Source organism: Salvelinus alpinus, chromosome 24, assembly GCF_045679555.1.
Source record: "Salvelinus alpinus chromosome 24, SLU_Salpinus.1, whole genome shotgun sequence".
NCBI lineage: Eukaryota > Metazoa > Chordata > Actinopteri > Salmoniformes > Salmonidae > Salvelinus > Salvelinus alpinus.
Window position 1 is genome coordinate 15919359 of NC_092109.1, and position 12983 is coordinate 15932341.

At 48.2% G+C, this 12983-nt stretch overlaps 1 protein-coding gene across 1 annotated transcript in view; it reads right to left on the reverse strand.

Moving 5' to 3' along the window:
* LOC139552234 (breakpoint cluster region protein-like) overlaps positions 1 to 12983 on the reverse strand; it is a 130625-nt gene that overhangs the window by 30165 nt on the left and 87477 nt on the right. Inside the window, exon 3 of the mRNA XM_071363760.1 lies at positions 5985 to 6169. Within this exon, the coding sequence (XP_071219861.1) occupies positions 5985 to 6169 (185 nt within the window). The remainder of the gene's footprint in view (positions 1 to 5984; positions 6170 to 12983) is intronic.

Below are 12983 nucleotides of genomic sequence, written 5' to 3' on the forward strand. Positions count from 1 at the left end.
CATTACCCAGGGGTCTGTGCTGTGTTTGGATCTGTTTCTCTGGCTCTTATACAACAGGCCTTTTCTACTTCCATACTTGACAAGAGTGTTAAAAGAGAAGATCATTTAAAGCATTTTATTTGACAAGAGTATGCACGCTTTGGATGTTTGGACCAGCTACATGACTGAGAACAGATGTATGACCAAACTGTTGCCACAAAGTTGGAAGCACAGAATCGGCGAGAATGTCATTGTATGCTGTAGCGTTAAGATTTCCCTTCACAGGAACTAAGGGACCAAGCCCAAACCATAAAAAACAGCCCCAGACCATTATTCCTCCTCCACCAAACTTTACAGTTGGCACTATGCATTGGGGCAGGTAATGCTCTCCTGGCATCCGCCAAACACAGATTCATCTGTCGGACTGCGAGATGGTGAAGCGTGATTCATCACTCCAAAAAACGCGTTTCCACTGCTCCAGATTCCAATGGCGGCTTTACACCACTCCAGTCGACGCTTGGCATTGCACATGGTGATCTTAGGCTTGTGTGCCACCGCTCGGCCATGGAAACCCATTTCATGAAGCTCCCGACAAACAGTTATTGTGCTGACGTTGCTTCCAGAGGTAGTTTGGAACTCGGCAGTGAGTGTTGAACAGACGATTTTTACGCTCTACGTGCTTCAGCGGTCCCGTTCTGTGAGCTTGTGTGGCCTACCACTACACGGCTGAGCCGTTGTTGCTCCTAGATGTTTCCACTTCACAATAACAGCCCTTACAGTTGACTGGGGCAGCTCTAGCAGGGCAGAAATTTGACAAACTGACTTATTGGAAAGGTGGAATCCTATGACGGTGCCACGATGAAATTCACTGAGCTCTTCAGTAAGGTCATTCTACTGCCAATGTTTGTTTATGGAGATTGCATGGCTCTGTCCTTGATTTTATCCACCTGTCAACAACGGGTTTGGCTGAAATAGCCAAATCCACTCATTTGAAGGGGTGTCCACATACTTTTGTATATATAGTGTATCTGCACATAATTACGTAGTACGTAATTTTCGGGGACCACTTTTAAAACCACTGTCTAAAAAGTATACAAAAGTACCAGAGAATCTCTTTAAATAAAAATGAGTGAAGAGAACATTTTGTGAAACCTTCTCGAGTTATAATGGGCCCAGCTAGCCCACGTTTCCATTGTGTAGTTGAGTGAGGAGGGAAAACGACGAGTGTTTATTCATTCACTGCTCAGGCCCAGACACTCCTCCTCACCTCGGGATGGCCCATCACATCTCCATAATAACATATTTTATTCATTGTCACGGCAACAACTAATGAGCCCCTCTCAGTGTGCAGACAGCCAAGACAGAGGGGGTCTAGGGCTGGGCCTATAGCTCAACAACAGCAGCCACTCCCTTAAAGTAGGTACTTACTGTACACACAACTAAAAGAGTTGAGTGTGTCCGGTGTGTGTGTGTGTGTGTGTGTGTGTGTGTGTGTGTGTGTGTGTGTGTGTGTGTGTGTGTGTGTGTGTGTGTGTGTGTGTGTGTGTGTGTGTGTGTGTGTGTGTGTGTGTGTGTGTGTAAATAGTAGGACAATCATAAGGAACGCACCCACCCAAAGTCAGTCTACAGTAACTTTGTGTACCTTGACTTCATTTCTCATTCACTAAATACATCCAAAATACACAACTAGCAGTGGTCCTAATAGCACGGACTCATCATCACTACTGATTTGTTTAAGTAGGTCCCAAGCTAATTGCTCACTGGAAATACACCATAATATATACTACCAGTTATTATCATATGAGTAAGCCTAACAACTGAGGACATTGAGGGAAACGTAGCAACATTGAAATAACATGTATTCTCTTCTCTCAGTTTCCCATGGTAGCGAGACGCCAGTTTCCATAAGGTTCAAAGCCAGGTAGGAGGCGGTGTGGGCATCTCATTTTATAACAGCCCTGTTCACTTTCATTTGTCATATTTTCTCTGAAGATCACCATCGTCCCTCTCTCTGAAGTCTTTATTAACGAAACACTCGGGTGTAATGCGAAATATAAACATCTGTCAGTGAGTTATTGTACTGTAATACTTTCCATTTCAAGAGAGACCGACTAACTAGGCATTGACAGAGAGATATGCTACAGGGGCCTGACGGTTAGTCTATCTAGTTATTCTACGTCTCTGTGTTGACATCTACCACATTGCATCCCACGATGACTTTCGTTTTAGTCAGGCAACAAAAATTGTATTCATTTTGAGTCAGGCAAAACACATTGCCAGGCAGTGGGGACTCATTAAAGACATTTAACAGCCTTAAGGAGAATCTTAACCCTTCAGAAGAGTTGGCGGGGCCCACAGACATGAGAGTGACCTTTTTCCAGGTCGTTGCCTCAGGGGTGATGTGATCACTCAGGAATGGCCTGATGGTAGCGGAAGACTCTGGGGGAGACAGTGCATTCGGAAAGTACTCAGACCCCTTGACTTTTTCCACATTTTGTAACGTTACAGCCTTATTCTAAAATGTATTAAGTTGATTTGTTCCCTCATCAATCTACACACAACACCACATATTGACAAAGTAAAAACAGGTTTGCAGAAATGTTTGCAAATTTATTGCAAAATTAAAAACAGAAATATAATATTCACATAAAAATTCAGACCCTTTACTCAGTACTTTGTTGAAGCACCTTTGGCAGCGATTACAGCCTTGTGTTTTCTTGGATAGGACGCTACAAGCTTGGCACACCTGTATTTGGGGAGTTTCTCCCATTCTTCTCTGCAGATCCTCTCAAGCTCTGTCAGGTTGGAAGGGGAGCGTTACTGGACAGCTATTTTCAGGTCTCTCCAGTGATGTTCGATCGGGTTCAAGTCCGGGCTCTGGCTGGGCCACTCAGAGACTTGTCCCGAAGCCACTCCTGCGTTGTCTTGGCTGTGTGCTTAGTGTCGTTGTCCTGTTGGAATGTGAACCTTCGCCCCAGTCTGAGGTCCTGAGCTCTCTGGAGCAGGTTTTCATCAAGGATCTCTCTGTACTTTGCTCCGTTCATCTTTGCCTCGATCCTGACTAGTCTCCACGTCCCTGCCGCTGATTTCATAAACCTGTCAGCAACGGGTGTAGCAGAAATAGGTCCCATGATGCTGCCACCACCATGCTTCACCCTAGGGATGGTGCCTGGTTTCCTCCAGACGTGACGCTTGGCATTCAGGCCAAAGAGTTCAATCTTGGTTTCATCAGACCAGAGAATCTTGTTTCTCATGGTCTGAGTGTCCTTTAGGTGCCTTTTGGCAAACTCCAAGCGGGCTGCCATGTGCCTTTTATTGAGGAGTCTGGCCACTCTACCATAAAGGCCTAATTGATGGAGTGCTGCAGAGATGGTTGTCCTTCTGGAAGGTTCTCCCATCTCCACAGAGGAAGTCTGGAGCTCTGTCAGAGTGACCATCAGGTTCTTGGTCACCTCCCTGACCAAAGCCCTTCTCCTCCATTGCTCAGTTTGGCCGGGCAGCCAGCTCTAGGAAGAGTCTTGGTGGTTCCAAACTTCTTCCATTTAAGAATGATGAAGGCCACTATGTTCTTGGGGACCTTCAATGATGCAGACATTTTTTGGTACCCTTCTTCAGATCTGTACCTCGACACAATCTTGTCTCTGAACTCTACGGACAATTCCTTCAACCTCATGGCTTGGTTTTTGCTCTGACATGCACTGTCAACTGTGGGACCTTATATAGACAGGTGTGTGCCTTTCCAAATCATTTTATAAAGGGCTCCCGAGTGGCGCAGCGGTCTAAGGATGATCAATGGAAACAGGATGCACCTGAGCTCAATTTTTGAGTCTCAAAAGGGTCTTACTTACGTATTTGTAATACATTTGCAAAAGAATTACAACTGTTTTCGCCTTGTCATTATGGGGTATTGTGTGTAGACTGATGAGGAACATTTTTTATTTAATCAATTTTAGAATAAGGCTGTAACGCAACAAAATATGGAAAAAGTCAAGGGGTCTGAATACTTTCCGAATGCACTGTATATATAAAAGTATGTGGACACCCTTTCAAATTAGCGTATTAGGCTATTTCAGCCACACCCGTTGCTGACAGGTGTATAAAATTGAGCACACAGCCATGCAATCACCGTCATAGGTTGCAAGCCTAAGATCACCATGCGCAATGCCAAGCGTCGGCTGGAGTGGTGTAAAGCTTGCCGCTGCCATTGGACTCTGGAGCAGTGGACACGAGATGAATCACCCTTCACCATCTGGCAGTCCGACGGACGAATCTGAGTTTGGCTGATGCCAGGAGAACGCTACCTGCTCGAATGCATAGTGCCAACTGTAAAGTTTGGTGGAGGAGGAATAATGGTCTGGGGCTGTTTTTCATGGTTCGGGCTAGACCCCTTTAGTTCCAGTGAAGGGAAAATGTAACGCTACATCATACAATGACATTCTAGACGATTCTGTGCTTCCACCTTTGTGGCAACAGTTTGGGAAGGCACTATCCTGTTTCAGCATGAACATGCCCCTGTGCACAAAATGAGGTCCATAAAGAAATGGTTTGTTGAGATTGGTGTGGAAGAACTTGACTGACCTGCACAGAGCCCTGACCTCAACCCCATCAAACACCTGCACAGAGTCCCCGCATCAATGTTCACTCAATCCCTGCTATTGTATAACAAATCCATCACTCTTTGTGGACAGTGAGAGAGAGAGAGGGACAGAGAGAAAGAGTGTGTGTGTGTGCTTATTAAAACCAATGAGTGAGACAAACCCAAACGGTCAGAGGTTGGGTGCACCCCAGGGACTCTAACATTTATTAGAAGATTCAACCATCAATCAATTTGACAAGCGCTCTCTCTGCCACTGAGGCGAGACAGGGGCGGGTCATAGGCCTTCCTTTATGACAATTGATGTGACTACTTCCTCCAGGCGAGAGACTGACTGCAGCACAGTGTGATTAGCACGACACATACACCGCGCCAGGCTAACCCAAACAGTGAGGTGTACACACACACCTATCATGAGTTTAATCACATCACAAAAACCACAATATAACTTAGGTAATACAGCTAATTGATGAAGATAATAAGCTCACAGATAGTTAGATGACGTACCTCAGAGATAAGTGTTAATGCCTCTTCATGGTTGAGGCCGTGAGGGAGGGCCAGAGGGTGATAGAATAGAACCCACAGTGGAGGTGACATAATACCCATAAAACCTAGCGGTCAAACAGGGAAATGGTTCCAATCGTTTTTTTACACCATTCATTTTCCCCATAGGGGATTTTAGAAACACTTAAAACGAGGGCTGTGTTTCTGCTTAGCCTGTTGTGACAACCATGTAAATCTCTCTCGGACAAGGTGACTTTTATCAATATATTCGTCTCTATTTACTCTCAGTTTTGAAAATGCTAATTAGCGTCAAAGTAGACATCATGCAAAACTACAAATCCCTGCGAGCACCTGCACGTCACCTCTTGTGTCAATTTAAAACTTGCACAAGACAGTTCATAGAATTATCAATTTAAAGAAATGTTGCCAATGTATACATTACTACATTTAGCTAACATTAGATAGTTAATCCAGACATTCTTTCCTTTGCCTTGATTCGGCAGTCTCACCCAGATCATCATGGCATTTGTAGTTCTTTATGATAGCCACATTAGCAGCTAATTAGCATTTCATCTTGGGGGGTAAATACAGGCGAATATATTGATAAAAGTCAACATGTCCTAGAGAGATTTACACAGTTATCAAAACGTCACGCCAGGGTAAGCCTACACAAAACACAGCCCTTATTTGAAGTGTTTCTAAAATCCCCTGTGGGAAAAATGAATGGTGTGAAACCGATTGGAACCATTTCCCTGTTTGACCGCTAGGTTTTATGGGCATTGTGACTCATACTGTGGTACTCTATAGACTGGGAAAGAATTCCCTGTTCGATATGAGGAGCTTCCTGGAATGAGTGGGAGATGACCTTTCTGGTAGACTTAATTGAAGTGGGAAGGGGCACACTCACCGACTTGGAGGACTCAAGGGATCCAGAGGAGAGGGTGTCTCGGCTGCTGCGGCTCTTGGAGCTGAGGTGTGGCGAGGAGGAGGGCGAGTCGTCGATGTAGGGCAGGATGTCATGGTGGCGCCTCTGCTCCTCCGCACGGTCTGCATCGTAACCGTAAGTGGGAGGGGTCCCCGTGAACGGACCGTCTGTGAGTGGAGTGAACAAATGTCAGTCAAATCATTTCTAGTAGTTTTATTTGAGTATAGACAAAGCATTCGTGATCATGTTGTTGAGTCACAGTATATACGTTTCTTTATCCTAGTATGTCTTGGATAGTTCCGTTTATAGTCCAAATTCCTTCAAGGCCAGGAGGCTGAGTACAGTGGAGAGTTCTGGGAAGTGTGTGTGTGTAATGCGTGTAATGAGTGGAAGGCATCTGAGTCAGAATGTCAGAGACCTTTTGGTCAACCCCCCACACACATACATACCCCCCACGACAGCTGACCATGGTTCATGTGTGCTGATTGGCCGCTGAAGCCTCTCTCTGTCTCTCTCTCTGTGTCTCTCTCTGTGTCTCTATCTGTGTCTCTCTCTGTGCCACTCTCTCTGTGCCACTCTCTCTGTCTCTCTCTCTGTCTCTCTCTCTGTCTCTCTCTCTGTCTCTCTCTCTGTCTCTCTCTCTCTCTGTCTCTCTCTCTGTCTCTCTCTCTGTCTCTCTCTCTCTGTCTCTTTCTCTCTGTGTCTCTCTCTGTGTCTCTCTCTGTCTCTCTCTCTGTCTCTCTCTCTCTGTGTCTCTCTCTCTCTGTGTTTCTCTCTCTCTCTGTGTCTCTCACTCTTTCTCCCACTCTCTTTCTCTCTCCTTCCATGCAACCAGTCTCCTCTCTCTCCTTCCATGAGTACAGCAGAGTAATCTAACCTCTATGTAAGTGTGAGATATCCCACTCTCCCCTGATTGGGTGTCCACTGCCCACTGTGCCCAGAGCCTACTGCCCATAGTGACTTTCTGTCTGCCTACTGGCTAGTGCCCACTGCTGCAAGCTGCCCTGCATGAGGCATGCTGCCAGGCCATGCCAGGGGAACACAGAGGGATTGTCTGTCTGAGGATGGGCACACCGCCTGCCCGGTGTCTGCCCAGTACCCCATGCCAAGGGCCATTAAGAGAGACACTAGTAAAGTACGTGCCAGAGGAATACTCACAGATGACTGTGTGAGTAGAGTAGTAGTCTGTGATGGCTGTAGTCACAACCAAGAATAGCCGACCTGACTACACAAGACCACAACCACCTCTGAATACAACAAGGTATCTGCTGCACGAGAGAAGATCTTATGGCAGAGGGGCGTATAAAGACAAAACCCCACGGTAAGTAGAGTAACAGTTGTTTACCGTGCCTTAGTGTTGAAGTACAACCACCCACGACTCAAAGACTTCCAAACACACATTAACTAAGTCAACCTGTCAATCCTCTAAGCATGTATTCTGTACAGGCCTGTATTAGTGGTCTGTTTGTGTGTGTTATGATTGAAGACTAATTGTATGCCCAGGGCCTCAGAGCAGTAGGGAGGGATTAGATATCATAAGGCAGTCATGGGTCAGGTGTAAGGTCACTGTGCTTTAGGTCACTGTGCTTTAGCTCCTAGCCCCTGGGAACATACCGTATCTCAGAGCCATCCATAGACAGTCCCCTCCAGGCCCAGACAGAGTCTACAGTATAACAGCCCCTCTAGCCCAGTGAGTCTCTCTCTCCCTCCCTCTTTGCACAGGTCCTCCATTTGTCCACTGGCAGACTCCACAGCTGCAGTCATACTCATTCTGGTCACACCCCAGCTCCCGCTTCCTGCCTAACCTCCTCTCTTGTCTCATCCCCGAGCAGCCCCCACGTGGGAGGAATCCACCATCCACACACACACACACACACACACACACACACACACACACACACACACACACACACACACACACACACACACACACACACACACACACACACACACACACACACACACACACACACACACACACACACACAAACCCTCATCTCTCCAACTCTCAAAAAGTCCACTCATTGATTTCCTCTTGGAGCCATTGGCAGCCCAGCCATCGCCAACAGGGAAAAACACAGTTAAATCACATTGGCATGGAAACATTTTTTTTTGGCGGGGGGGGGTGAGAGGCCCTTTTCCCCAAGCAGGTGGAAAAGTACAATCACACAGGGGAAAGCAGGTGTTCAGATGCCATGGCAACGCATGAGTCTTTTCCAAAACACCAGAGGGCGGGGTCTACAGAAGTATCATGTGACTTGACTTCCAGAAACACTGGTCTATTGATGCCAGCTCTAGGTAAATGCAATGTACAAAGGAAACCTACTTCGGTGCTGTTATGAATGGTGTACTTTTCTGTGCGTGGGTGTGACTGTGAGTATGTGTGTGTGCGTGGGTGTGACTGTGAGTGTGTGTATGTGTGTCTGCCGCCAGTCCGCTAGCAGTGTGAAGGAGACCTCTGCCACTGGAGCGTGACATGGCTGAGTCTCCCAGCTCTGCTCTGTAGCCCTGTCGTTTCCTTCACTGTTCCGCCTCTTCTCCTCCTTCTCCCTCTCCTCTCCTCCCCCAGCTGAAGGTGAGGCTGCTGCCCTGACATCTGGGAAGGCCATTGACTTCTAGTTGAAAACAAAGTGAAGAGGCCTCTCCACAGACATACTGTTCTCTTTCTGGTGTACACACATTACTCTCATGCATATACACACACATACGTCCCAACCGTGTAGGTGCATACACACACATACATATGCACATTCAAGCATTTTTCCTCATCTCTTGTGTACAGTCGTGGCCAAAAGTTTTAAGAATGACACAAATATTCATTTTCACAAAGTCTGCTGCCTCAGTTTGTATGATGGCAATTTGCATATACTCCAGAATGTTATGAAGAGTGATCAGATGAATTGCAAAGTCCCTCTTTGCCATGCAAATGAACTGAATCCCCAAAAAACATTTCCACTGCATTTCAGCCCTGCCACAAAAGGACCAGCTGACATCATGTCAGTGATTCTCTCGTTAACACAGGTGTGAGTGTTGACGAGGACAAGGCTGGAGATCACTCTGTCATGCTGATTGAGTTCGAATAACAGACTGGAAGCTTCAAAAGGAGGGTGGTGCTTGGAATCATTGATCTTCCTCTGTCATCCATGGTTACCTGCAAGGAAACACGTGCCGTCATCATTGTTTGCACAAAAATGGCTTCACAGGCAAGAATATTGCTGCCAGTAAGACTGCACCTAAATCAACCATTTATCGGATCATCAAGAGCTTTAAGGAGAGCGGTTCAATTGTTGTGAAGAAGGCTTCAGGGCACCCAAGAAAGTCCAGCAAGCGCCAGGACCGTTTCTTAAAGTTGATTCAGCTGCGGGATCGGGGCACCACCAGTACAGAGCTTGCTCAGGAATGGCAGCAGGCAGGTGTGAGTGCATCTGCACGCACAGTGAGGTGAAGGCTTTTGGAGGATGGCCTGGTGTCAAGAAGGGCAGCAAAGAAGCCACTTCTCTCCAGGAAAAACATCAGGGACAGACTGATATTCTGCAAAATGTACAGGGATTGGACTGTTGAAGACTGGGGTAAAGTAATTATCTCTGATGAATCCCTTTTCCGATTTGTTTGGGGCATCCGGAAAAAAGCTTGTCCGGAGAAGACAAGGTGAGCGCTACCGTCAGTCCTGTGTCATGCCAACAGTAAAGCATCCTGAGACCATTCATGTGTGGGGTTGCTTCTCAGCCAAGGGAGTGGGCTCACTCACAATTTTGCCCAAGAACACAGCCATGAATAAAGAATGGTACCAACACATCCTCTGAGAGCAACTTCTCCCAACCATCCAGGAACAGTTTGGTGACGAACAATGCCTTTTCCATCATGATGGAGCACCTTGCCACTAGGGCAAAGTGATTACTAAGTGGCTCGGGGAACAAAACATCGATATTTTGTGTCGATGGCCAGGAAACTCCCCAGACCTTAATCCCATTGAGAACTTGTGGTCAATCCTCAAGAGGCGGGTGGACAAACAGAAGTTAATTGACAGCATGCCAGGGCGGATTGCAGAGGTCTTGAAAAAGAAGGCAAATATTGCAAATATTGACTCTTTGTATCAACTTCATGTAATTGTCAATAAAAGCCTTTGACACTTATGAAATGCTTGTAATTATACTTCAGTGTTCCATAGTAACATCTGACAAAAATATCTAAAGACACTGAAGCAGCAAACGTTGTGAAAATGAATATTTGTGTCATTCTCAAAACTTTTGTCCATGACTGTATGTGTGATTTAAAAGAGACACTAGTGCCTGGGTATTGAAGGAAAGCTTGACCTAAACACACAGATGAAACGTTCAGTGACTAAACTCAGTCAGTCCCTGTGGTGTAGAGAAAGAGAGAGAGAGAGAGAACGGGGGGAAAGAGAAAGACTGGGAAAATGTATGGAGAGAGACAGAGACAGACACAGAGAGAGAGAGACAGAGACAGACACAGAGAGAGAGAGACAGAGACAGAGACAGACACAGACAGAGAGAGAGAGAGAGAGAGAGAGAGAGAGAGAGAGAGAGAGAGAGAGAGAGAGAGAGAGAGAGAGAGAGAGAGAGAGAGAGAGAGAGAGACAGAGACAGAGACAGAGACAGACAGAGAGAGAGAGAGAGAGACACAGAGAGAGAGAGAGATAGAGAGACAGAGACAGACACAGAGAGAGAGAGAGAGAGAGAGAGAGAGAGAGAGAGACAGGAGGGAGGGAGGGGGAGGGAGAGAGGGAGGGGGGGAGAGAGAGGGAGGGGGAGAGGGGGAGGGAGAGAGGGAGGGGGAGAGGGGAAGGGAGAGGGGAAGGGAGAGGGAGAGAGGTGGAGGGAGGGAGAGAGGGAGGGAGAGAGAGAGGGAGAGGGGGGAGAGAGGGAGGGGGGAGAGAGGGAGAGAGAGAGAGAGGGAGGGAGGGAGGGAGGGAGGGAGGGAGGGAGGGAGGGAGGGAGGGAGGGAGGGAGGGAGAGGGAGGGGGAGGGAGGGAGAGAGAGAGGGGGAGGGAGGGAGGAGGGGGAGAGAGGGAGGGAGGTGGTGGGTCGTAAATCTGCTCCTGCCCACAAGGCCTTTATGGAGCGAGAGAAGACGTGGAGAGGAGAAGAGGAGGAGAAGACATGGGGAGGAGAGGAGGAGAAGACATGGAGAGGAGAGGAGGAAGAGAAGACATGGAGAAGATGAGGAGAAAACATGGAGAGGAGAAGACATGGAGAGGAGAGGAGGAGGAGAAGACATGGAGAGAAGAATAGGAGAAGAAGACATGGTGAGGAGAGGAGGAGGAGAAGACATGGAGAGGAGAGGAAGAGAAGAAGACATGGAGAGGAGGAGGAGAAGAGGAGGAGAAGACATGGAGAGGAGAAGAGGAGGAGAAGATATGGAGAGGAGAGGAAGAAAAGAAGACATGGAGAGGAGGAGGAGACATGGAGAGGAGAGGAGGAGCAGAAGACATGGAGAGGAGAGGAGGAGGAGAAGACATGGAGATGAGAGGAGAAGAAGAAGACATGGAGAGGAGAGGAGGAGGAGAAGAAGAAGACATGGAGAGGAGGAGGAGAAGACATGGAGAGGAGAGGAGGAGGAGAAGACATGGAGAGGAGATGAGGAGGAGAAGACATGGAGAGGAGAGGAGGAGGAGAAGACATGGAGAGGAGAGGAGGGAGAGAAGACATGGACAAGAGGAGGAGAAAACATGTAGAGGAGAAGAGGAGGAGAAGGCATGGAGAGGAGAGTAGGAGGAGAAGACATGGAGAGAAGAAGAGGAGGAGAAGACATGGAGAGAAGAAGAGGAGGAGAAGACATTGAGAGGAGAGGAGAGGAGAAGAAGAAGACATGGAGAGGAGAGGAGGAGGAGAAGAAGAAGACATGGAGAGGAGGAGGAGAAGACATGGAGAGGAGAGGAGAGGAGAAGAAGAAGACATGGAGAGGAGAGGAGGGGGAGAAGAAGAAGACATGGAGAGGAGGAGGAGAAGACATGGAGAGGAGAGGAGAGGAGAAGAAGAAGACATGGAGAGGAGAGGAGGAGGAGAAGACATGGAGAGGAGAGTAGGAGGAGAAGACATGGAGAGAAGAAGAGGAGGAGAAGACATGGAGAGAAGAAGAGGAGGAGAAGACATTGAGAGGAGAGGAGGAGAAGAAGACATTGAGAGGAGAGGAGGAGAAGAAGACATGGAGAGGAGAGGAGGAGGAGAAGACATGGAGAGGAGAAGACATGGAGAGGAGAAGAGGAGGAGAAGACATGGAGAGGAGAGGAGGAGAAGACATGGAGAGAAGAAGAGGAGGAGAAGACATGGAGAGGAGAGGAGGAGAAGACATGGAGAGAAGAAGAGGAGGAGAAGACATGGAGAGGAGAGGAGGAGGTGAAGACATGGAAAGGAGAGGAGGAGGAGAAGACATGGAAAGGAGAGGAGGAGGAGAAGACATGGAGTACAGTACACCCCACCCAGCACAGTACACCCCACCCAGCACAGTACGCCCCACCCCACCCTGCACAGTACACCCCACCTCACCCAGCACAGTACACCCCACCCTGCACAGTACACCCCACCCCACCCCACCTCACCCAGCACAGTACACCCCACCTCACCCAGCACAGTACACCCCACCTCACCCAGCACAGTACACCCCACCCAGCACAGTACACCTCACCCAGCACAGTACACCCCACCTCACCTCACCCAGCACAGTACACCCCACCTCACCCAGCACAGTACACCCCACCTCACCCAGCACAGTACACCCCACCCAGCACACCCCACCTCACCCAGCACAGTACACCCCACCCCACCCAGCACAGTACACCCCACCTTACCCAGCACAGTACACCCCACCCAGCACAGTACACCCCACCCCACCTCACCCAGCACAGTACAGTACACCCCACCCAGCACAGTACACCCCACCCCACCCAGCACAGTACACCCCACCTCACCCAGCACAGTACACCCCACCCAGCACAGTACACCCCACCCCACCCCACCTCAC